Source organism: Coregonus lavaretus, assembly GCF_964263955.1.
Source record: "Coregonus lavaretus genome assembly, contig: HAP1_SCAFFOLD_2435, whole genome shotgun sequence".
Lineage (NCBI taxonomy): Eukaryota > Metazoa > Chordata > Actinopteri > Salmoniformes > Salmonidae > Coregonus > Coregonus lavaretus.
The window spans coordinates 57,361-81,383 of NW_028162887.1; the positions used below are offsets into that span (position 1 = coordinate 57,361).

Consider the following 24,023-nt stretch of genomic DNA (forward strand, 5'->3'; position numbering starts at 1 on the left):
ACCACAGATCTATAGGCAGCTTATCTAATTGTGAAAACACATTATCATTGTTGGGTCTAATACAGTTGTTGTCACGTGGAAATCACATGAACAACTGCACACAGCCATTCAGTACCACATCTGGGTTCAAATACTATTTGAAATAATATTAAATACATTATCTGTGCATTATTATTACCAATTTTACTTTTCTATTATTTCTCTATTTTCTTTCTCTCTGCATTGTTGGGAAGGGCCCTTAAGTAAGCATTTCACTGTTGTTTAGGAAGTATGTATGTGACAAAAACAATTTGATTTGATTTGGTTGAGCTTGCCTGGCGCAACGAAACTAATATCATAACCGCAAACCTGCAAACCCTGCCCATCTAGGACTCCCAAACCCCGCCCATCTGGCACTCCCAAACCCCGCCCATCTGGCACTCCCAAACCCCACCCATCTGGCACTCCCAAACCCCGCCCATCTGGCACTCCCAAACCCCGCCCATCTGGCACTCCCAAACCCCGCCCATCTGGCACTCCCAAACCCCGCCCATCTGGCACTCCCAAACCCCGCCCATCTGGCACTCCCAAACCCCACCCATCTGGCACTCCCAAACCCCGCCCATCTGGCACTCCCAAACCCCGCCCATCTGGCACTCCCAAACCCCACCCATCTGGCACTCCCAAACCCCGCCCATCTGGCACTCCCAAACCCCGCCCATCTGGCACTCCTGGCAGGTTAGACCAAACACTATAAGTATCTGAAAGATTTCAAGTAGTATTTGAACCCAGGTCTGTCCAGTACATAAGGAAAACATATAGCCGTAGCCATGCTGTACTGTAGCAAGAGGTGGAGGATATTGATCACCATTCAACAATGTGCTGCTGACTGAGGAATCTATACTGTAGCATTGTGCTGATTTCAACTATAGCATCACTCAGGGAGCATTCTTCTAAATGATGGGTGAATAAGGGTATGTTGACTCATATAACAATGGTCTCTATAGATGGATTATCAACCGATGTCATATCAAGGGGGATCCCTGGCCTGTAGTAAGGGGGATCCCTGGCCTGTAGTAAGGGGGATCCCTGGCCTGTAGTAAGTGAGTCTACAACAATGTTGAGGTCATTTCAAAGTAGAATCGTGTTGTGAAGAAAAGTATAATTGATCTCAGTTCACCTTTGTATTTTAAATATGCACTACCTGTCTTTGGAAAGGGTATGAACCACAATATAATTTATTTTAATTGAACAATTAATCCATCACATTTTTGTTCAAATTTGAATTTGAATTTGACTAATAACCGAACATAATAACTAACAATTTCAGTTAGCTAAAATACCCAAACTAAAACCACACAACATTCTGACATATTGGCCATTAGGTTGCTCCAAAGCTGTAACTATGCAAACAAATAATTATGTTCTACACAGGCTTTAAATGTCCTAATAAAACGCCACAACACAGCAGTGGAAGCCAGCATATCACCCTTATTGCATATAAATGTTATTTATACTTGACAAAACAAATAATTCTCACACTTTATGGGCTGCAATTCACAACTGGGTCAAGATGAAGGTGAAATGTGTTGACTACTAGGCTAATCTAGGACCTGAATGACTCACTAGGCTAATCTAGGACCTGAATAATTTCAGGACTATAGGAATATATCCTGGACTGCGTCCCAAATGGCACCCTATTCTCTATATAGGCCCAATAAGACTCTGGTCAAAAGTAGTGAACTATATACAGTACCTTCAGAAAATATTTACATCTCTGGATTTACTCCACAGTTTGTTGTGTTACAGCCTCAATTCAGAATGGATTAAAAAATATCTGTAATTCTCACCCATCTACAAACAACAATCCATAATGACAAAGTGAAAACATATTTTTAGAAATTTTTGCAAATGTATTGAAAATTAAATACAGAAATATCTCATTTACATAAGTATTCACACTCCTAAGTCAATACTTTGTAGAAGCACCTTTGGCAGCAATTACAACTGAGTGTATTTCTAGGTAAGTCTCTAAGAGATTTCCACACCTGGATTGTGCAACATTTGCCCATTATTCTTTTCAAAATTCTTCAGGCTCTGTCAAATTCATTGATCATTGCCAGACACCCATTTTCAGGTCTTGCCATGGATTTTCAAGCAGATTTAAGTCAAAACTGTAACTCGGCCACTCAAGAACATTCACTGTCTTCTTGGTAAGCAACTCCAGTGTAGATTTGGCCTTGTGTTTTAGATTATTGTCCTACTGAAAGGTGAATTCATCTCCCAGTGTCTGGTGGATAGCAGACTGAAACAGGTTTTCCTCTAGGGCTTTGCCTGTGCTTAGCTCCATTCAGTTTCTTTTTTATCCTGAACAACTCCCCAGTCCTTAACGATTACAAGCATACCCATAACTTGATGGAGCCACCATTATGCTTGAAAATATGGAGAGCGGTACACAGTAATGTGTTGTATTGGATTTGACCCAAACATAACTTTGTATTCAGTGAATTGCTTTGCCATAATTTTTATAGGATGCAAGTTTTGGATATGTTTTTTTTTTTTTTTTAATCTTTACAGGCTTCCTTCTTTCCACTCTGTCAATTAGGTTAGTATTGTGGAGTAACTACAATGTTGTTGATACATCTACAGTTTCTCCTATCAAGGCCATTAAACTCTAACTATTTTTAAAAGTTACCATTGGTCTCATGGTGAAATCCCTGAGCGGTTTCCTTCCTCTCCTGCAACCGAGTTAGGAAGGATGCCTGTATCTTTGTAGTGACTGGGTGTATTGATACACCATCCAAAGTGTAATTAATACCTTCACCATGCTCAAAGGGATATTCAATCTCTGCTTTTTATTTTATTACCCATCCACCAATAGGTGCTCTTCTTTGAATCTGTGCTTGAAATTTGCTGCAGGAGGGACTGGTGCACTTCACAAAATAGATGGCATCATGAGGAAGGAAAATTATGTGGATAGATTGAAGCAACATCTCAAGACATCAGTCAGGAACTTAAAGCTTGGTCGCAAATGGGTCTTCCAAATGGACAATGACCCCAAGCATACTTCCAAAGTTGTGGCAAAATGGCTTAAGGAGAACAACGTCAAGGTATTGGAGTGGCCATCACAAAGTCCTGACCTCAATCCTATACAAATGTGTGGGCATAACTGAAAAAGCGTGTGCGAGCAAGGAGGCCTACAAACCTGACTCAGTTACACCAGGTCTGTCAGGAGGAATGGGCCAAAATTCACCCAACTTATTGTGGGAAGCTTGTGGAAGGCTACCCGAAATGTTTGACCCAAGTTAAACAATGTAAAGGCAATGCCACCAAATACTAATTGAGTGTATGTAAACTTCTGACCCACTGGGAATGTGATGAAAAAAATAAAAGCTGAAATAAATCATTCTCTCTACTATTATTCTGACATTTCACATTCTTAAAATAAAGTAGTGATCTTAACTGACCTAAGACAGGGAATTTTTACTAGGATTAAATGTAAGGAATTGTGAAAAACGGAGTTTAAATGTATTTGGCTAAGTCCACTTTGACATTATGGGGTATTGTGTGTAGGCCAGTGACCAAAAATCTCAATGTAATCCATTTTAAGTTCAGGCTGTAACACAATAAAATGTGGAATAAGTCAACGGGTGTAAATACTTTCTGAAGGCGCTGTAATATGATTGGGCGATATTACGATAGCATCGTCAACAGACGATGATTGACAGCCATCGTCGACGGCGACGGCATCGTGATGTGACAAACGATGGTTTAGCCTATTTCAACTTGACTGGCACCGCAACGCACAGCAGGACAGCACACGGCAGGACAGCACACAGCAGGACAGCACACAGCAGGACAGCACACAGCAGGACAGCACACAGCAGGACAGCACACAGCAGGACAGCACACAGCAGGACAGCACACAGCAGGACAGCACACAGCAGGACAGCACACGGCAGGACAGCACACAGCAGGACAGCACACAGCAGGACAGCACACAGCAGGACAGCACACAGCAGGACAGCACACAGCAGGACAGCACACAGCAGGACAGCACACAGCAGGACAGCACACAGCAGGACAGCACACAGCAGGACGGTAACCAGCTATGCCATGACTTACCTGGACCACCTATAGAGATGTGTCTTTTGTTATGTATATCAGGTGTTACATGAGGTAAAAAGGAGACTGGAGTGACACATTAACTATCATAACAAATGGTCAATAACCTATCCTTCTACTAGGTCTATCATAAAAGCTTTAATACAAGTTAAAGTTATGAACAGCAGCTTATTTCCCAAATATTCTAGTTTATGAAAGTGTTGTCCTAAAGTTGTTGTGGCTTTATGAGAGATAGAACAAACAATATTGCTTATTTTTCTGAGGCAAATAAAGCAATTATTATCCCGTTCTGAAGACGGTAGACTGCTTCTATCCAGCCCATGATGTAGGCCTATAACCTAGCTCACTACAGTGAGACAGCCTGTTCCTCATCAGACAGTCACTGCTCCATCATGATGTAGGCCTATAACCTAGCTCACTACAGTAAGACAGCCTGTTCCTCTTCAGACAGTCACTGCTCCATCATGATGTAGGCCTATAACCTAGCTCACTACAGTAAGACAGCCTGTTCCTCATCAGACAGTCACTGCTCCATCATGATGTAGGCCTATAACCTAGCTCACTACAGTAAGACAGCCTGTTCCTCATCAGACAGTCACTGCTCCATCATGATGTAGGCCTATAACCTAGCTCACTACAGTGAGACAGCCTGTTCCTCATCAGACAGTCACTGCTCCATCATGATGTAGGCCTATAACCTAGCTCACTACAGTAAGACAGCCTGTTCCTCATCAGACAGTCACTGCTCCATCATGATGTAGGCCTATAACCTAGCTCACTACAGTAAGACAGCCTGTTCCTTATCAGCCAGTCACTGCTCCATCATGATGTAGGCCTATAACCTAGCTCACTACAGTAAGACAGCCTGTTCCTCATCAGACAGTCACTGCTCCATCATGATGTAGGCCTATAACCTAGCTCACTACAGTAAGACAACCTGTTCCTCATCAGCCAGTCACTGCTCCATCATGATGTAGGCCTATAACCTAGCTCACTACAGTAAGACAGCCTGTTCCTCATCAGACAGTCACTGCTCCATCATGATGTAGGCCTATAACCTAGCTCACTACGGTAAGACAGCCTGTTCCTCTTCAGCCAGTCACTGCTCTATCATGATGTAGGCCTATAACCTAGCTCACTACGGTAAGACAGCCTGTTCCTCTTCAGACAGTCACTGCTCCATCATGATGTAGGCCTATAACCTAGCTCACTACAGTAAGACAGCCTGTTCCTCTTCAGCCAGTCACTGCTATCATGATGTAGGCCTATAACCTAGCTCACTACAGTAAGACAGCCTGTTCCTCTTCAGACAGTCACTGCTCCATCATGATGTAGGCCTATAACCTAGCTCACTACAGTAAGACAGCCTGTTCCTCATCAGCCAGTCACTGCTCCATCATGATGTAGGCCTATAACCTAGCTCACTACAGTAAGACAGCCTGTTCCTCTTCAGACAGTCACTGCTCCATCATGATGTAGGCCTATAACCTAGCTCACTACGGTAAGACAGCCTGTTCCTCTTCAGACAGTCACTGCTCCATCATGATGTAGGCCTATAACCTAGCTCACTACAGTAAGACAGCCTGTTCCTCTTCAGCCAGTCACTGCTCTATCATGATGTAGGCCTATAACCTAGCTCACTACAGTAAGACAGCCTGTTCCTCTTCAGACAGTCACTGCTCCATCATGATGTAGGCCTATAACCTAGCTCACTACAGTAAGACAGCCTGTTCCTCTTCAGACAGTCACTGCTCCATCATGATGTAGGCCTATAACCTAGCTCACTACAGTAAGACAGCCTGTTCCTCTTCAGACAGTCACTGCTCCATCATGATGTAGGCCTATAACCTAGCTCACTACGGTAAGACAGCCTGTTCCTCTTCAGACAGTCACTGCTCCATCATGATGTAGGCCTATAACCTAGCTCACTACGGTAAGACAGCCTGTTCCTCTTCAGACAGTCACTGCTCCATCATGATGTAGGCCTATAACCTAGCTCACTAGAGTAAGACAGCCTGTTCCTCTTCAGACAGTCACTGCTCCATCATGATGTAGGCCTATAACCTAGCTCACTACAGTAAGACAGCCTGTTCCTCTTCAGACAGTCACTGCTCCATCATGATGTAGGCCTATAACCTAGCTCACTACAGTAAGACAGCCTGTTCCTCTTCAGACAGTCACTGCTCCATCATGATGTAGGCCTATAACCTAGCTCACTACAGTAAGACAGCCTGTTCCTCTTCAGACAGTCACTGCTCCATCATGATGTAGGCCTATAACCTAGCTCACTACGGTAAGACAGCCTGTTCCTCTTCAGCCAGTCACTGCTCCATCATGATGTAGGCCTATAACCTAGCTCACTACAGTAAGACAGCCTGTTCCTCTTCAGACAGTCACTGCTCCATCATGATGTAGGCCTATAACCTAGCTCACTACAGTAAGACAACCTGTTCCTCATCAGCCAGTCACTGCTCCATCATGATGTAGGCCTATAACCTAGCTCACTACAGTAAGACAACCTGTTCCTCATCAGCCAGTCACTGCTCCATCATGATGTAGGCCTATAACCTAGCTCACTACAGTAAGACAGCCTGTTCCTCTTCAGACAGTCACTGCTCCATCATGATGTAGGTCTATAACCTAGCTCACTACGGTAAGACAGCCTGTTCCTCTTCAGACAGTCACTGCTCCATCATGATGTAGGCCTATAACCTAGCTCACTACAGTAAGACAGCCTGTTCCTCTTCAGACAGTCACTGCTCCATCATGATGTAGGCCTATAACCTAGCTCACTACAGTAAGACAACCTGTTCCTCATCAGCCAGTCACTGCTCCATCATGATGTAGGCCTATAACCTAGCTCACTACAGTAAGACAGCCTGTTCCTCTTCAGACAGTCACTGCTCCATCATGTGTGTGCCACACAGACAGACACACAAACCTGTTCTCCTCCCCCAGAAAGGAATATTAGAAAATATTGCAAGCTCCCTTGCAATTAGACTCTGCCCAGACATACAAAAACCTTATCTTTCATCATGATTCGTCCGGTTGCATTCAATTTCGCTCTATTGCCCAACTGTCGTTTAAGCTGTTGTTTTTGTGTTTTTTTTTTTATATAAAAAAAATATGGGGATGGCCAACAGGGGCAATAGCATCGTATATCACAATGATTTATGGGTACATAATCACAATACAACAAATGTTGACATCGCCCAAACCTACTAAACAGGGAATAGGGTGTGATCTGGGACATACTCTGGTCAAATTTCAATAAGTTCATGCTTAAAGGGCCAGTCCGCAGTTCAAACAATAGCAAAGCGTTCTCCTCGCCCTAGTTTCGGTAAAAAGATAAATGAACCCTATTACTTTCTTCCAGAAAACTGTTGTAAAGAATAACCCAACAGCTCTGTCTTGCTGCCTAAATCTCTTTGTTTTTGTCTTTTGCAGAAGGCATATATAAATTAATAGATAATTATAGATAATTAACATGTTGTAATTAAACAGTCTCAATGTGCTCATTCAGAGCAGCCAGTGACAATTCCCTCCATATTGACCTGCTAGTTCAGTCTTAATGACTTCATCTGCGTCCCAAAATGGCACCCTATTCCCTATATAGTGCACTTCTTCAAAAGTAGTGCACTATATAGGGAATAACATGCCATTTGGGACGGGTCCTTTATTTCTGCTTCAGCAAGCCTTCTATAAACACAACGAGTTCCTCCTGCTACTTTACTGACCACATATACAACTTGTGTTTAAATCAGAATGAAAGCTGAAAAGATACTGTATGTTTTTGTAAATTAAAAACAAGCTTTACAGTAAATGAGCTGATACAGTGAATAAAACTCAGAGGGTAGTTGTAGGCTCGCCCTTGTTTTGTTAGATGTAATGAAATGTTAATGACAGGGTAATTGTTTGTGTATTGAACAAATCTGTGAACAACAATTTCCTCCTTAAGTTCCATTTAAGAATAAATCCAAACTGGTGGTATTGTAATTATAGTCAACTATACAATGAAACAATACATACACTGAACAAAAATATAAAAGCAACATGCAACAATTTCAAAGATTTTACTGAGTTACAGCTCATATAAGGAAATCAGTCAATTGAAATAATGACAATGGGCCTCAGGATCTCGTCACAGTATCTCTGTGCATTCAAATTGCCATAGATAAAATGCAATTGTGTTAGTTGTCCATAGCTTATGCCTGCCCATACCATAACCCCACCGCCACCATTGGGCACTCTGTTCACAACATTGACATCAGCAAACCGCTCGCCCACACAACGCCATACACGCTGTCTGCCATTTGCCCGATACAGCTGAAACCGGGATTCATCCGTGAAGAGCACACTTCTCCAGCGTGCCAGTGGCTATCGAAGGTGAGCATTTGCCCACTGAAGTCAGTTAGGACACCGAACTGCAGTCAGATCAAGACCCTGGTGAGGACGATGAGCACGCAGATGGGCTTCCCTGAGACGGTTTCTGACAGTTTGTGCAGAAATTCTTTGTTGTGCAAACCCACAGTTTCATCAGCTATCTGGGTGGCTCGTCTCAGATGATCCCGCAGGTGAAGAAGCCGGATATGGAGGTCCTGCGCTGGCGTGGTTACACGTGGTATGCGGTTGTGAGGCCGGTTGGATGTACTGCCAAATTCTCTAAAACGACGCTGGAGACGGCTTATGGTAGAGAAATCAACAATATATTCTCTGCCAACAGCTCTGGTGGACATTCCTGCAGTCAGCATGCCAATTGCACGTTCCCTCAAAACTTCAGACATCTGTGGCATTGTGTTGTGTGACAAAACTGCACATTCTAGAGTGGCCTTTTACTGTCCCCAGCACAAGGTGCACCTGTGCAATGATTATGCTGTTTAATCAGCTTCTTGATATGCCACACCTGTCAGGTGGATGGACTATCTTGGCAGAGGGTAAATGCTCCCTTTCAGGGATGTAAACACATTTGTGCAGAACATTTGAGAGAAATAAGCTTTTTGTGCCAATTTCTGGGAACTTTTATTTCAACGTATGGAAAATGTCTGGGATCTTTTATTTCAACTCATGAAACATAGGACAAACACTTTACATGTTGCGTTTATATTTTTGTTCAGTATACTGTTACAGGTTTTGGTTTTTCCATTTATGTTTTGAGGTTGGACTTTAGCATGAATAGTTCGTTAGCACGTAGTCAGTATGTGTTACACCTGTTCTGGTTGCCAATTCATTAGTGGGAAGGTATTTCACCTGTCCTGGTCCAGGTGCTATTTAAGAGTGGCTGGACCAGTGCTCCATTTGTCTTGAGAGATGCGGATGGTCAACACCTTTAGTTGGCTCTCCCTAGTTTGATTTCCAGAAAAACAATAATTTCCCTGATTTTGTTTTGCTCCACTTTGTGGTTTACTTCCTGTCTTTAAGCTTGGTGTGGTGTTTTCTTTTGTTTGCCTCATCTTAGGCAAATTTTGTGGGCGCTCATGGTGGTTGTCTTTTATGGTCCAGTTGTTGTTGCTAGTCAACCTCCAGTGGACACCCCCCATGAGTGTCTTTCAGAACCCATCCTAAAACCCCTCCTGTTTCGTTTTGGTTGTTGTCAGTGACTCTTTGTTAGTTCCGCCTTCTGTTTGAGCGGCATTATTTGGTTTTCTTGCTGGGGAACTTAACAATACACTTAATTTCACAGTTTTATCATGTATATGTAGATACAGTAGGTCTAATAATAATAATAATAATAGGGACTGTTCTTCTACACAATATACCAGTCCGTAGTTTTGTTATGTTACAACTTGAGGAAGTACCTTTTCTCCTGTAGTTATGTATTAACTTAAGGAAGTACCTTTTCTCCTGTAGTTATGTATTAACTTAAGGAAGTACCTTTTCTCCTGTAGTTATGTGTTAACTTAAGGAAGTACCCTTTCTCCTGTAGTTATGTGTTAACTTAAGGAAGTACCTTTTCTCCTGTAGTTATGTATTAACTTAAGGAAGTACCTTTTCTCCTGTAGGTATGTGTTAACTTAAGGAAGTACCTTTTCTCCTGTAGTTATGTATTAACTTATGGAAGTACCTTTTCTCCTGTAGTTATGTATTAATTTAAGGAAGTACCTTTTCTCCTGTAGGTATGTGTTAACTTAAGGAAGTACCTTTTCTCATGGGGTTATGTATTAACTTGAGGAAGTACCTTTTCTCCTGTAGGTACAGTGGGGAAAAAAAGTATTTTGTCAGCCACCAATTGTGCAAGTTCGCCCACTTAAAAAGATGAGAGAGGCCTGTAATTTTCATCATAGGTACACGTCAACTATGACAGACAAAATGAGAAAACAAATTCCTGAAAATCACATTGTAGGATTTTTAATGAAATAATTCGCAAATTATGGTGGAAAATAAGTATTTGGTCAATAACAAAAGTTTCTCAATACTTTGTTATATACCCTTTGTTGGCAATGACAAAGGTCGAACGTTTTCTGTAAGTCTTCACAAGGTTTTCACACACTGTTGCTGGTATTTTGGCCCATTCCTCCATGCAGATCTCCTCTAGAGCAGTGATGTTTTGGGTCTGTCACTGGGCAACACGGACTTTCAACTCCCTCCAAAGATTTTCTATGGGGTTGAGATCTGGAGACTGGCTAGGCCACTCCAGGACCTTGAAATGCTTCTTACGAAGCCACTCCTTCGTTGCCCGGGCGGTGTGTTTGGGATCATTGTCATGCTGAAAGACCCAGCCACGTTTCATCTTCAATGCCCTTGCTGATGGAAGGAGGTTTTCACTCAAAATCTCACGATACATGGCCCCATTCATTCTTTCCTTTACACGGATCAGTCGTCCTGGTCCCTTTGCAGAAAAACAGCCCCAAAGCATGATGTTTCCACCCCCATGCTTCACAGTAGGTATGGTGTTCTTTGGATGCAACTCAGCATTCTTTGTCCTCCAAACACGACGAGTTGAGTTTTTACCAAAAAGTTCTATTTTGGATTCATCTGACCATATGACATTCTCCCAATCCTCTTCTGGATCATCCAAATGCACTCTAGCAAACTTCAGACGGGCCTGGACATGTACTGGCTTAAGCAGGGGGACACGTCTTGCACTGCAGGATTTGAGTCCCTGGCGGCGCAGTGTGTTACTGATGGTAGGCTTTGTTACTTTGGTCCCAGCTCTCTGCAGGTCATTCAATAGGTCCCCCCGTGTGGTTCTGGGATTTTTGCTCACCGTTCTTGTGATCATTTTGACCCCACGGGGTGAGATCTTGCATGGAGCCCCATATCGAGGGAGATTATCAGTGGTCTTGTATGTCTTCCATTTCCTAATAATTGCTCCCACAGTTGATTTCTTCAAACCAAGCTGCTTACCTATTGCAGATTCAGTCTTCCCTGCCTGGTGCATGTCTACAATTTTGTTTCTGGTGTCCTTTGACAGCTCTTTGGTCTTGGCCATAGTGGAGTTTGGAGTGTGACTGTTTGAGGTTGTGGACAGGTGTCTTTTATACTGATAACAAGTTCAAACAGGTGCCATTAATACAGGTAACGAGTGGAGGACAGAGGAGCCTCTTAAAGAAGAAGTTACAGGTCTGTGAGAGCCAGAAATCTTGCTTGTTTGTAGGTGACCAAATACTTATTTTCCACCATAATTTGCAAATAAATTCATTAAAAATCCTACAATGTGATTTTCTGGATTTTTTTCTTCTCAATTTGTCTGTCATAGTTGACGTGTACCTATGATGAAAATTACAGGCCTCTCTCATCTTTTTAAGTGGGAGAACTTGCACAATTTGTCAGGTTTTGGCCATGACTGTTCGGGTTTTGGTCACTAGATGTCCCCATTGCACCTTTTTGTACCTTTTGTTTTTCTTGCTCTAATTATTGTTTGCACCTGTAGGTCATTCCCTTGTTAGTATTTAAACCCTGTGTGTTCCTCAGTTCCTTGCTCAGTGTTTGTAAGTTAGCACCCAGCCCCAGCCCAAGCCTTGTTTTATATAGATATTTCTCTGGTGGGATTTTCCAGAGGTTCTCTGGTTTAGTTCTTGTGTTTTGTTTGAGTAGTCTTTTGAGGTTTGTTTTTTCCCTGCTGTTTTTTTACCACTTTGTGGAGTTTCTTTTGTTTTTGGAGGTTTTCCTCTTTGTGCCTCTTGGCTTTATTTTTTGGACTTTGTGGATTTAGCTTCTTTGCCTGAAGATTTTGTTCTTTAATAAACCACCATCTCTAGTACAGCTGTGTCTGCCTCATCTTCTGGGTTCTGACAATTATTAGTGACTGTTTCTCGCACCGGGTCGTGACACAATTGGTGGCTGACTAAATACTTTTTCCCCCACTGTATGTGTTAACTTAAGGAAGTACATTTTCTCCTGTAGTTATGTATTAACTTAAGGAAGTACCTTTTCTCCTGTAGTTATGTATTAACTTATGGAAGTACATTTTCTCCTGTAGTTATGTATTAACTTGAGGAAGTACCTTTTCTCCTGTAGTTATGTTATGTATTAACTTAAGAAAGTACCTTTTCTCCTGTAGCTATGTATTAACTTGAGGAAGTACCTTTTCTCCTGTAGTTATGTATTAACTTAAGGAAGTACCTTTTCTCCTGTAGTTATGTGTTAACTTAAGGAAGTACCTTTTCCCTTGTAGTTATGTATTAACTTGAGGAAGTACCTTTTTTCCTGTAGTTATGTATTAACTTGAGGAAGTACCTTTTCTCCTGTAGTTATGTATTAACTTGAGGAAGTACCTTTTCTCCTGTAGTTATGTTATGTATTAACTTAAGGAAGTACCTTTTCTCCTGTGGTTATGTATTAACTTAAGGAAGTACATTTTCTCCTATAGTTATGTATTAACTTGAGTAAGTAACTTTTCTCCTGTAGTTATGTATTAACTTGAGGAAGTACCTTTTCTCCTGTAGTTATGTTATGTATTAACTTAAGGAAGTACCTTTTCTCCTGTAGGTATGTGTTAACTTAAGGAAGTACATTTTCTCCTGTAGTTATGTATTAACTTGAGGAAGTACCTTTTCTCCTGTAGGTATGTGTTAACTTAAGGAAGTACCTTTTCTCCTGTAGGTATGTGTTAACTTAAGGAAGTACCTTTTCTCCTGTAGTTATGTATTAACTTATGGAAGTACATTTTCTCCTGTAGTTATGTATTAACTTGAGTAAGTAACTTTTCTCCTGTAGTTATGTATTAACTTGAGGAAGTACCTTTTCTCCTGTAGTTATGTTATGTATTAACTTAAGGAAGTACCTTTTCTCCTGTAGGTATGTGTTAACTTAAGGAAGTACATTTTCTCCTGTAGTTATGTATTAACTTGAGGAAGTACCTTTTCTCCTGTAGGTATGTGTTAACTTAAGGAAGTACCTTTTCTCCTGTAGGTATGTGTTAACTTAAGGAAGTACCTTTTCTCCTGTAGTTATGTATTAACTTGATGAAGTACATTTTCTCCTACACGCTACATGTAATCTTCCATCCTCCTGTTCTCAGCAGGCATTCACAACCTATCCCCTTCTCTCTCTTCTCTCTCTGAATAGGATAGAAAGATTATAATAGTTTGTGAATTTAAAAAGTTTCCAGCTGCGAGAGGTAATTGAGGATAGAAGCTGGAAGATTCTTATTTAATTTCTCTCAGATGGAATCTCCTGTAAGAGCCTTTAAGAAGGTTAACATTGGGATTTATCATAACTGCATTGCTCTTCATTTTTCACAAAGCCAGGTGTCAAGGTGTATTATTCCTCTTCTCGCCAGACCCCCATTAAGGAAGTGTAGGTTTAGAGGCTCTTTATATAATATGATTACAAATAGTTGTTGACATTGTCAGGCTGTGTGTTATGGTACAGTATGTTATGGTATATGTTAATGTTATACTGTTAATATACTGTGTGTGTGTATATAGATTATATACTGTGTGTGTGTATATAGATTATATACTGTGTGTGTGTATATATATATATATATATATATATATATATATATATATATATATACACACAGTGGGGAGAACAAGTATTTGATACACTGCCGATTTTGCAGGTTTTCCTACTTAAAAAGCATGTAGAGGTCTGTAATTTTTATCATAGGTACACTTCAACTGTGAGAGACGGAATCTAAAACAAAAATCCAGATTTTTAAGTAATTAATTTGCATTTTATTGCATGACATAAGTATTTGATCACCTACCAACCAGTAAGAATTCCGGCTCTCACAGACCTGTTAGTTTTTCTTTAAGAAGCCCTCCTGTTCTCCACTCATTACCTGTATTAACTGCACCTGTTTGAACTCGTTACCTGTATAAAAGACACCTGTCCACACACTCAATCAAACAGACTCCAACCTCTCCACAATGGCCAAGACCAGAGAGCTGTGTAAGGACATCAGGGATAAAATTGTAGACCTGCACAAGGCTGGGATGGGCTACAGGAAAATAGGCAAGCAGCTTGAGAAGGCAACAACTGTTGGTGCAATTATTAGAAAATTGAAGAAGTTCAAGATTACGGTTAATCACCCTCGGGCTGGGGCTCCATGCAAGATCTCACCTCGTGGGGCATCAATGATCATGAGGAAGGTGAGGGATCAGCCCAGAACTACACGGCAGGACCTGGTCAATGACCTGAAGAGAGCAGGGACCACAGTCTCAAAGAAAACAATTAGTAACACACTACGCCGTCATGGATTAAAATCCTGCAGCGCACGCAAGGTCCCCCTACTCAAGCCAGCGCATGTCCAGGCCCGTCTGAAGTTTGCCAATGACCATCTGGATGATCCAGAGGAGGAATGGGAGAAGGTCATGTGGTCTGATGAGACAAAAATATAGCTTTTTGGTCTAAACTCCACTCACCGTGTTTGGAGGAAGAAGAAGGATGAGTACAACCCCAAGAACACCATCCCAACCGTGAAGCATGGAGGTGGAAACATCATTCTTTGGGGATGCTTTTCTGCAAAGGGGACAGGACGACTGCACCGTATTGAGGGGAGGATGGATGGGGCCATGTATTGCGAGATCTTGGCCAACAACCTCCTTCCCTCAGTAAGAGCATTGAAGATGGGTCGTGGCTGGGTCTTCCAGCATGACAACGACCCGAAACACACAGCCAGGGCAACTAAGGAGTGGCTCCGTAAGAAGCATCTCAAGGTCCTGGAGTGGCCTAGCCAGTCTCCAGACCTGAACCCAATAGAACATCTTTGGAGGGAGCTGAAAGTCCGTATGCCCAGCAACAGACCCGAAACCTGAAGGATCTGGAGAAGGTCTGTATGGAGGAGTGGGCCAAAATCCCTGCTGCAGTGTGTGCAAACCTGGTCAAGAGCTACAGGAAACGTATGATCTCTGTTTCTGTACCAAATATTAAGTCCTGCTTTTCTGATGTATCAAATACTTATGTCATGCAATAAAATGCAAATGAATTACTTAAAAATCATACAATGTGATTTTCTGGATTTTTGTTTTAGATTCCGTCTCTCACAGTTGAAGTGTACCTATGATAAAAATTACAGACCTCTACATGCTTTGTAAGTAGGAAAACCTGCAAAATCGGCAGTGTATCAAATACTTGTTCTCCCCACTGTATATTTACATTTACATTTTTAGTCATTTAGCAGACGCTCTTATCCAGAGCGACTTACAGTTAGTGAATACATATTAAAAAAAAATATACTGGCCCCCCATGGGAATCGAACCCACAACCCTGGCGTTGCATATGGAATCATGTAGTAACCAAAAAAGTGTCAAACTTGAGAGAATGCTAAGAGAATGCCTGAAAATGCTAAGAGTGTGCAAAGCTGTCATCAAGGCAAGAATCTCAAATATAAAATATATAAAACACTTTTTTGGTTACTACATGATTCCATATGTGTTATTTCATAGTTTTGATGTCTTCACTATTATTCTACAATGTAGACCATAGTAAAAATTAAGAAAAACCCTTGAATGAGTAGGTGTTCCAGAACCTTTGACCGGTAGTGTATATACATATATATACATACACACACACTGAACAAAAATATAAACGCAACATGTAAAGTGTTGGTCCCATGTTTCATGAGCTGAAATAAAATATCCCTGAAATGTTCCATATGCACTAAAAGTTTATTTCTCTAAAAGGTTGTGCACAAATTTGTCTACATCCCTGTTAGTGAGCATTTCTCCTTTGCCAAGATAATCAAGAAGCTGATTAAACAACATGATCATTACACTGGTGCACCTTGTGCTTGGGACAATAAAAGGCCACTCTTAAATGTGCAGTTTTGTCATACAACACAGTGCCACAGATGCCTCAAATTTGAGGCAGCGCGCAATTGGGATGCTGACTGCAGTAATGTCCACCAGAGCTGTTGCCAGATAATTTAATGTTAATTTCTCTACCATAAGCTGCCTCCAACTTCGTTTTAGAGAATTTGGAAGTATGTCCAACTGGCCTCACAACTGCAGACCACGATTAACCACGCCAGTCCAGGACCTCCACATCCGGCTTCTTCACCTGCGGGATCATCTGAGACCAGCCACCTGGACAGCTGATGAAACTGTGGGTTTGCACAACTTTGGTTGTGGAAACCCACAGTTTCATCAGTGGTGGTGGTATGATATTACACGCAGGAATGTTTTGGGACCATTGCATGGGGCCATAATTACCAGCCAGACCTTTAATAGTGTTTTAAAATCAGACTTCTGTATTAGTTTTATAATATGACAGAAATTCACTTTTTACCTTACGTATAATAAGAATCCTATCCTCGTTCAAGCTGTCTTTTGAGAAAATAAAATCTATCTAGCATACCAAATCTAACATCCCTCGTTGCATATTTCGCAAACTGTGGATGATTCACCTAAATAAGATTCAAAATATGTTTTACTTTGAGCATGATATTACTCATATGTGCAATTTCCTACTGATAACCAAATTCATTACATCAACACATTTCTGACGCTTGCATGTATTCTGAAAACGTCACAATTTATTCTCCCATAAATCTGTATTCAAATGAATGTAAAAGCCCCTTGCTATAACACCTGACGACTTTATTTTCACGTCAACCGTTGAAACGAGTTGGAATGAATGTTGATATCCCATTTGGAGAAGGGCTTTGCCTTCCCTGATGGATGAAGCGAAGCAATATGAGAATAAATGTGATAATAGCATCAAAGTGACACAATGAGTTACAGTATTTCACTGGCGGGAGCAGATGACACACTATAGCAGCTGCATAAAAACACATTTCAATTTACAAATCATTATGTGCTAGATCAAGCCCCCGAGCAGCCAATTTAACCACTAGGCCCAAGCCATATTAACGTTTTGCCCAGTCCTTCTCTTTCCTACTTCCATTTCCTTCCACTCTTTCATCTCCTATTTTACTTGCACTCTTTCCTCTTTTCTCTCTTTTTTTTTTTACTTACAGACTTTTTTGTTCCCTCTCTTCACTTGAAAAAGTTTTGTTACATGTCTTATTAGAGCGAATATTTCTTTGGAAGCTCAAGTCGGTTGGTTGAACCGATCCAAAACGTATCCTGTGGCCCTGCTCCCTGGGGCAGACACTAGCTGTTTCCTCAGACCAGCTTAGATGGAAGGGGAGAAAGTAATGACTTGTACAATGGCTGCATCCCAAATGCCACCCTATTCCCTATATAGTGTAATACTTTGGACCAGGGCCCTGATATAGGGAATACAGAGCCATTTGGGAAGCAGCCGAGGCTGAGCGCATAGGAGCCTAATAATAAAAGAAGCATCTTCAGTTGGGAATTGGGCCATGCCCTTCAGTTGCTCTCCAGTGGCAATACCTCAGAGAGTCCCCCCCCCCCCCCCCTCCCCTGTTTCCACTGGAAAAGGATAAATTGATGATACAATGAAGAAGACAAATGAAATTAATCTTCCAACCAGCTGACAGGAAGCAGGATTAGATTGGTCCTCTAACAACAACAAAAAAGCTCAATATCGGTGTCTTGTGTGTAAAACATGTCCTAAATGGTGGGAGGGGAGCAAAACAACAATATAGTGGTTAAACTAAAGAGCCGAATGAAATAACAGACCAACAGAATGTAGTGGTGAAACTAAAGAGCCGAATGAAATAACAGACCAACAGAATGTAGTGGTGAAACTAAAGAGTCTAATGAAATAACAGACCAACAGAATGTAGTGGTGAAACTAAAGAGCCTAATGAAATAACAGACCAACAGAATGTAGTGGTGAAACTAAAGAGCCTAATGAAATAACAGACCAACAGAATGTAGTGGTGAAACTAAAGAGCCTAATGAAATAACAGACCAACAGAATGTAGTGGTGAAACTAAAGAGCCTAATGAAATAACAGACCAACAGAATGTAGTGGTGAAACTAAAGAGTCTAATGAAATAACAGACCAACAGAATGTAGTGGTGAAACTAAAGAGCCTAATGAAATAACAGACCAACAGAATGTAGTGGTGAAACTAAAGAGCCTAATGAAATAACAGACCAACAGAATGTAGTGGTGAAACTAAAGAGCCTAATGAAATAACAGACCAACAGAATGTAGTGGTGAAACTAAAGAGTCTAATGAAATAACAGACCAACAGAATGTAGTGGTGAAACTAAAGAGTCTAATGAAATAACAGACCAACAGAATGTAGTGGTGAAACTAAAGAGCCTAATGAAATAACAGACCAACAGAATGTAGTGGTGAAACTAAAGAGCCTAATGAAATAACAGACCAACAGAATGTAGTGGTGAAACTAAAGAGCCTAATGAAATAACAGACCAACAGAATGTAGTGGTGAAACTAAAGAGTCTAATGAAATAACAGACCAACAGAATGTAGTGGTGAAACTAAAGAGTCTAATGAAATAACAGACCAACAGAATGTAGTGGTGAAACTAAAGAGCCTAATGAAATAACAGACCAACAGAATGTAGTGGTGAAACTAAAGAGCCTAATGAAATAACAGACCAACAGAATGTAGTGGTGAAACTAAAGAGTCTAATGAAATAACAGACCAACAGAATGTAGTGGTGAAACTAAAGAGCCTAATGAAATAACAGACCAACAGAATGTAGTGGTGAAACTAAAGAGCCTAATGAAATAACAGACCAACAGAATGTAGTGGTGAAACTAAAGAGCCAAATGAAATAACAGACCAACAGACTGTAGTGGTGAAACTAAAGAGCCTAATGAAATAACAGACCAACAGAATGTAGTGGTGAAGCTAAAGAGCCTAATGAAATAACAGACCAACAGAATGTAGTGGTGAAACTAAAGAGCCTAATGAAATAACAGACCAACAGAATGTAGTGGTGAAACTAAAGAGCCTAATGAAATAACAGACCAACAGAATGTAGTGGTGAAACTAAAGAGCCTAATGAAATAACAGACCAACAGAATGTAGTGGTGAAACTAAAGAGCCTAATGAAATAACAGACCAACAGAATGTAGTGGTGAAACTAAAGAGCCTAATGAAATAACAGACCAACAGAATGTAGTGGTGAAACTAAAGAGCCTAATGAAATAACAGACCAACAGAATGTAGTGGTTAAACTAAAGAGCCTAATGAAATAACAGACCAACAGAATGTAGTGGTGAAACTAAAGAGTCTAATGAAATAACAGACCAACAGAATGTAGTGGTGAAACTAAAGAGCCTAATGAAATAACAGACCAACAGAATGTAGTGGTGAAACTAAAGAGCCTAATGAAATAACAGACCAACAGAATGTAGTGGTGAAACTAAAGAGCCTAATGAAATAACAGACGAACAGAATGTAGTGGTGAAACTAAAGAGCCTAATGAAATAACAGACCAACAGAATGTAGTGGTGAAACTAAAGAGCATAATGAAATAACAGACCAACAGAATGTAGTGGTGAAACTAAAGAGTCTAATGAAATAACAGACCAACAGAATGTAGTGGTGAAACTAAAGAGCCTAATGAAATAACAGACCAACAGAATGTAGTGGTGAAACTAAAGAGTCTAATGAAATAACAGACCAACAGAATGTAGTGGTGAAACTAAAGAGCCTAATGAAATAACAGACCAACAGAATGTAGTGGTGAAACTAAAGAGCCTAATGAAATAACAGACCAACAGAATGTAGTGGTGAAACTAAAGAGCCTAATGAAATAACAGACCAACAGAATGTTGTGGTGAAACTAAAGAGTCTAATGAAATAACAGACCAACAGAATGTAGTGGTGAAACTAAAGAGCCTAATGAAATAACAGACCAACAGAATGTAGTGGTGAAACTAAAGAGCCTAATGAAATAACAGACCAACAGAATGTAGTGGTGAAACTAAAGAGCCTAATGAAATAACAGACCAACAGAATGTAGTGGTGAAACTAAAGAGCCTAATGAAATAACAGACCAACAGAATGTAGTGGTGAAACTAAAGAGCCTAATGAAATAACAGACCAACAGAATGTAGTGGTGAAACTAAAGAGCATAATGAAATAACAGACCAACAGAATGTAGTGGTGAAACTAAAGAGTCTAATGAAATAACAGACCAACAGAATGTAGTGGTGAAACTAAAGAGCCTAATGAAATAACAGACCAACAGAATGTAGTGGTGAAACTAAAGAGCCTAATGAAATAACAGACCAACAGAATGTTGTGGTGAAACTAAAGAGTCTAATGAAATAACAGACCAACAGAATGTAGTGGTGAAACTAAAGAGCCTAATGAAATAACAGACCAACAGAATGTAGTGGTGAAACTAAAGAGCCTAATGAAATAACAGACCAACAGAATGTAGTGGTGAAACTAAAGAGCCTAATGAAATAACAGACCAACAGAATGTAGTGGTGAAACTAAAGAGTCTAATGAAATAACAGACCAACAGAATGTAGTGGTGAAACTAAAGAGTCTAATGAAATAACAGACCAACAGAATGTAGTGGTGAAACTAAAGAGTCTAATGAAATAACAGACCAACAGAATGTAGAGGTGAAACTACAGTCTTATGAAATAACAGACCAACAGAATGTAGACACAGTTGAAGACAGATTACCTTTAGATTTAAAAAAAGTATTGTGGATGTATCTCCTGTTATCACTCTTGAAACCTTAGATCAAAGGGAAGTGTGCTGTGTGTACAATAAGATTCATAATTTTTTTAGCCAGTTCCAGTGTCAGACGGATGTTGTCCTGATATCATGAAGCAGCCAGCTAGACCCACCATGGTCCTGAGATCATGAAGCAGCCAGCTAGACCCACCATGGTCCTGAGATCATGAAGCAGCCAGCTAGACCCACCATGGTCCTGATATCATGAAGCAGCCAGCTAGACCCACCATGGTCCTGATATCATGAAGCAGCCAGCTAGACCCACCATGGTCCTGAGATCATGAAGCAGCCAGCTAGAACCACCATGGTCCTGATATCATGAAGCAGCCAGCTAGACCCACCATGGTCCTGATATCATGAAGCAGCCAGCTAGACCCACCATGGTCCTGATATCATGAAGCAGCCAGCTGGACCCACCATGGTCCTGATATCATGAAGCAGCCAGCTAGTCCCACTATGGTCCTGATATCATGAAGCAGCCAGCTAGACCCACCATGGTCCTGATATCATGAAGCAGCCAGCTAGACCCACCACGGTCCCGAGATCATGAAGCAGCCAGCTAGAACCACCACGGTCCTGATAAGATGTAGCCCTCTCACATTGATCTCTTTGTCACCGAGGGGTAAAGGAGCCCTACGCTGGCCCTAACGGGGAAAGTAGCTTTTAGAATTTAGTGACAGAGGGGTTAAAATAAAGGAATCTTTACCTGCATATCCAGGGGGACAGACACACTTGAAGCCTCCAGGTTTGTTGATACAGGCGGCCTCGTGGAGGCAAGGTGAAACTTCACACTCATTAATATCCAGGTCACACAGGCTGCCAAAATATCCAGGTGGGCAATTGCAGTGGAACCTAGACAGTAACAAGAAGAATAACTATTAGTGATGGGATGACAATGATTATAGGAAACTGAACAGGTCAAACAGTATTAAAAAGAAGCAGAACATTTAGAGGTGGAAGGACCATTAGTATACTACTGTATTTAACTATATTCCCAGGAACACCCATAGGATGACCAAACAGTTACACAAAATGGCTACAGAAGATGTTTTCATGTGGCACTCAAGTCAACAGTGTGTGTAATTGATATAAGTAATGTAGTATCCCAAAGTCATTTTGTATTTAGTGCCCTCCTGTCTATTTGATAGGTTATGGTTGTTTTCTGTTGGTTTGGGCATTATTGATATTAGAGAAAACTGTCAATTCATTTGATATTTTCTCGATCTATCCTCCTCTGACTTTATGACTGTTTTCTCCATCTATCCTCTATGACTTTATGACTGTTCACAGCTTACTGCTATAGGGGACAACACTACAGCTTACTGCTATAGGGGACAACACTACAGCTTACTGCTATAGGGGACAACACTACAGCTTACTGCTATAGGGGACAACACTACAGCTTACTGCTATAGGGGACAACACTACAGCTTACTGCTATAGGGGACAACACTACAGCTTACTGCTATAGGGGACAACACTACAGCATACTGCTATAGGGGACAACACTACAGCTTACTGCTATAGGGGACAACACTACAGCTTACTGCTATAGGGGACAACACTACAGCTTACTGCTATAGGGGACAACACTACAGCTTACTGCTATAGGGGACAACACTACAGCTTACTGCTATAGGGGACAACACTACCGCTTACTGCTATAGGGGACAACACTACCGCTTACTGCTATAGGGGACAACACTACCGCTTACTGCTATAGGGGACAACACTACAGCTTACTGCTATAGGGGACAACACTACAGCTTACTGCTATAGGGGACAACACTACAGCTTACTGCTATAGGGGACAACACTACAGCTTACTGCTATAGGGGACAACACTACAGCTTACTGCTATAGGGGACAACACTACAGCTTACTGCTATAGGGGACAACACTACCGCTTACTGCTATAGGGGACAACACTACCGCTTACTGCTATAGGGGACAACACTACAGCTTACTGCTATAGGGGACAACACTACAGCTTACTGCTATAGGGGACAACACTACAGCTTACTGCTATAGGGGACAACACTACAGCTTACTGCTATAGGGGACAACACTACCGCTTACTGCTATAGGGGACAACACTACCGCTTACTGCTATAGGGGACAACACTACAGCTTACTGCTATAGGGGACAACACTACAGCTTACTGCTATAGGGGACAACACTACAGCTTACTGCTATAGGGGACAACACTACAGCTTACTGCTATAGGGGACAACACTACAGCTTACTGCTATAGGGGACAACACTACAGCTTACTGCTATAGGGGACAACACTACAGCTTACTGCTATAGGGGACAACACTACAGCTTACTGCTATAGGGGACAACACTACAGCTTACTGCTATAGGGGACAACACTACAGCTTACTGCTATAGGGGACAACACTACAGCTTACTGCTATAGGGGACAACACTACAGCTTACTGCTATAGGGGACAACACTACAGCTTACTGCTATAGGGGACAACACTACAGCTTACTGCTATAGGGGACAACAATACAGCTTACTGCTATAGGGGACAACACTACAGCTTACTGCTATAGGGGACAACACTACAGCTTACTGCTATAGGGGACAACACTACCGCTTACTGCTATAGGGGACAACACTACAGCTTACTGCTATAGGGGACAACACTACAGCTTACTGCTATAGGGGACAACACTACAGCTTACTGCTATAGGGGACAACACTACAGCTTACTGCTATAGGGGACAAAATACAGCTTACTGCTATAGGGGACAACACTACAGCTTACTGCTATAGGGGACAACACTACAGCTTACTGCTATAGGGGACAACACTACAGCTTACTGCTATAGGGGACAACACTACAGCTTACTGCTATAGGGGACAACACTACAGCTTACTGCTATAGGGGGACAACACTACAGCTTACTGCTAT

The 24,023-nt window shown here is 41.3% G+C and overlaps 1 protein-coding gene across 1 annotated transcript in view; it reads right to left on the minus strand.

Annotated features, from left to right (window-relative positions):
• LOC311118737 (uncharacterized protein) overlaps nt 1–21,950 on the minus strand; it is a gene marked incomplete at both ends in the record, with an annotated part of 78,410 nt that extends 56,460 nt beyond the window's left edge. Inside the window, one exon of the mRNA XM_084193521.1 lies at nt 21,805–21,950. Within this exon, the coding sequence (XP_084049647.1) occupies nt 21,805–21,950 (146 nt within the window). The remainder of the gene's footprint in view (nt 1–21,804) is intronic.
• Nucleotides 21,951–24,023: the final 2,073 nt, after the last annotated feature.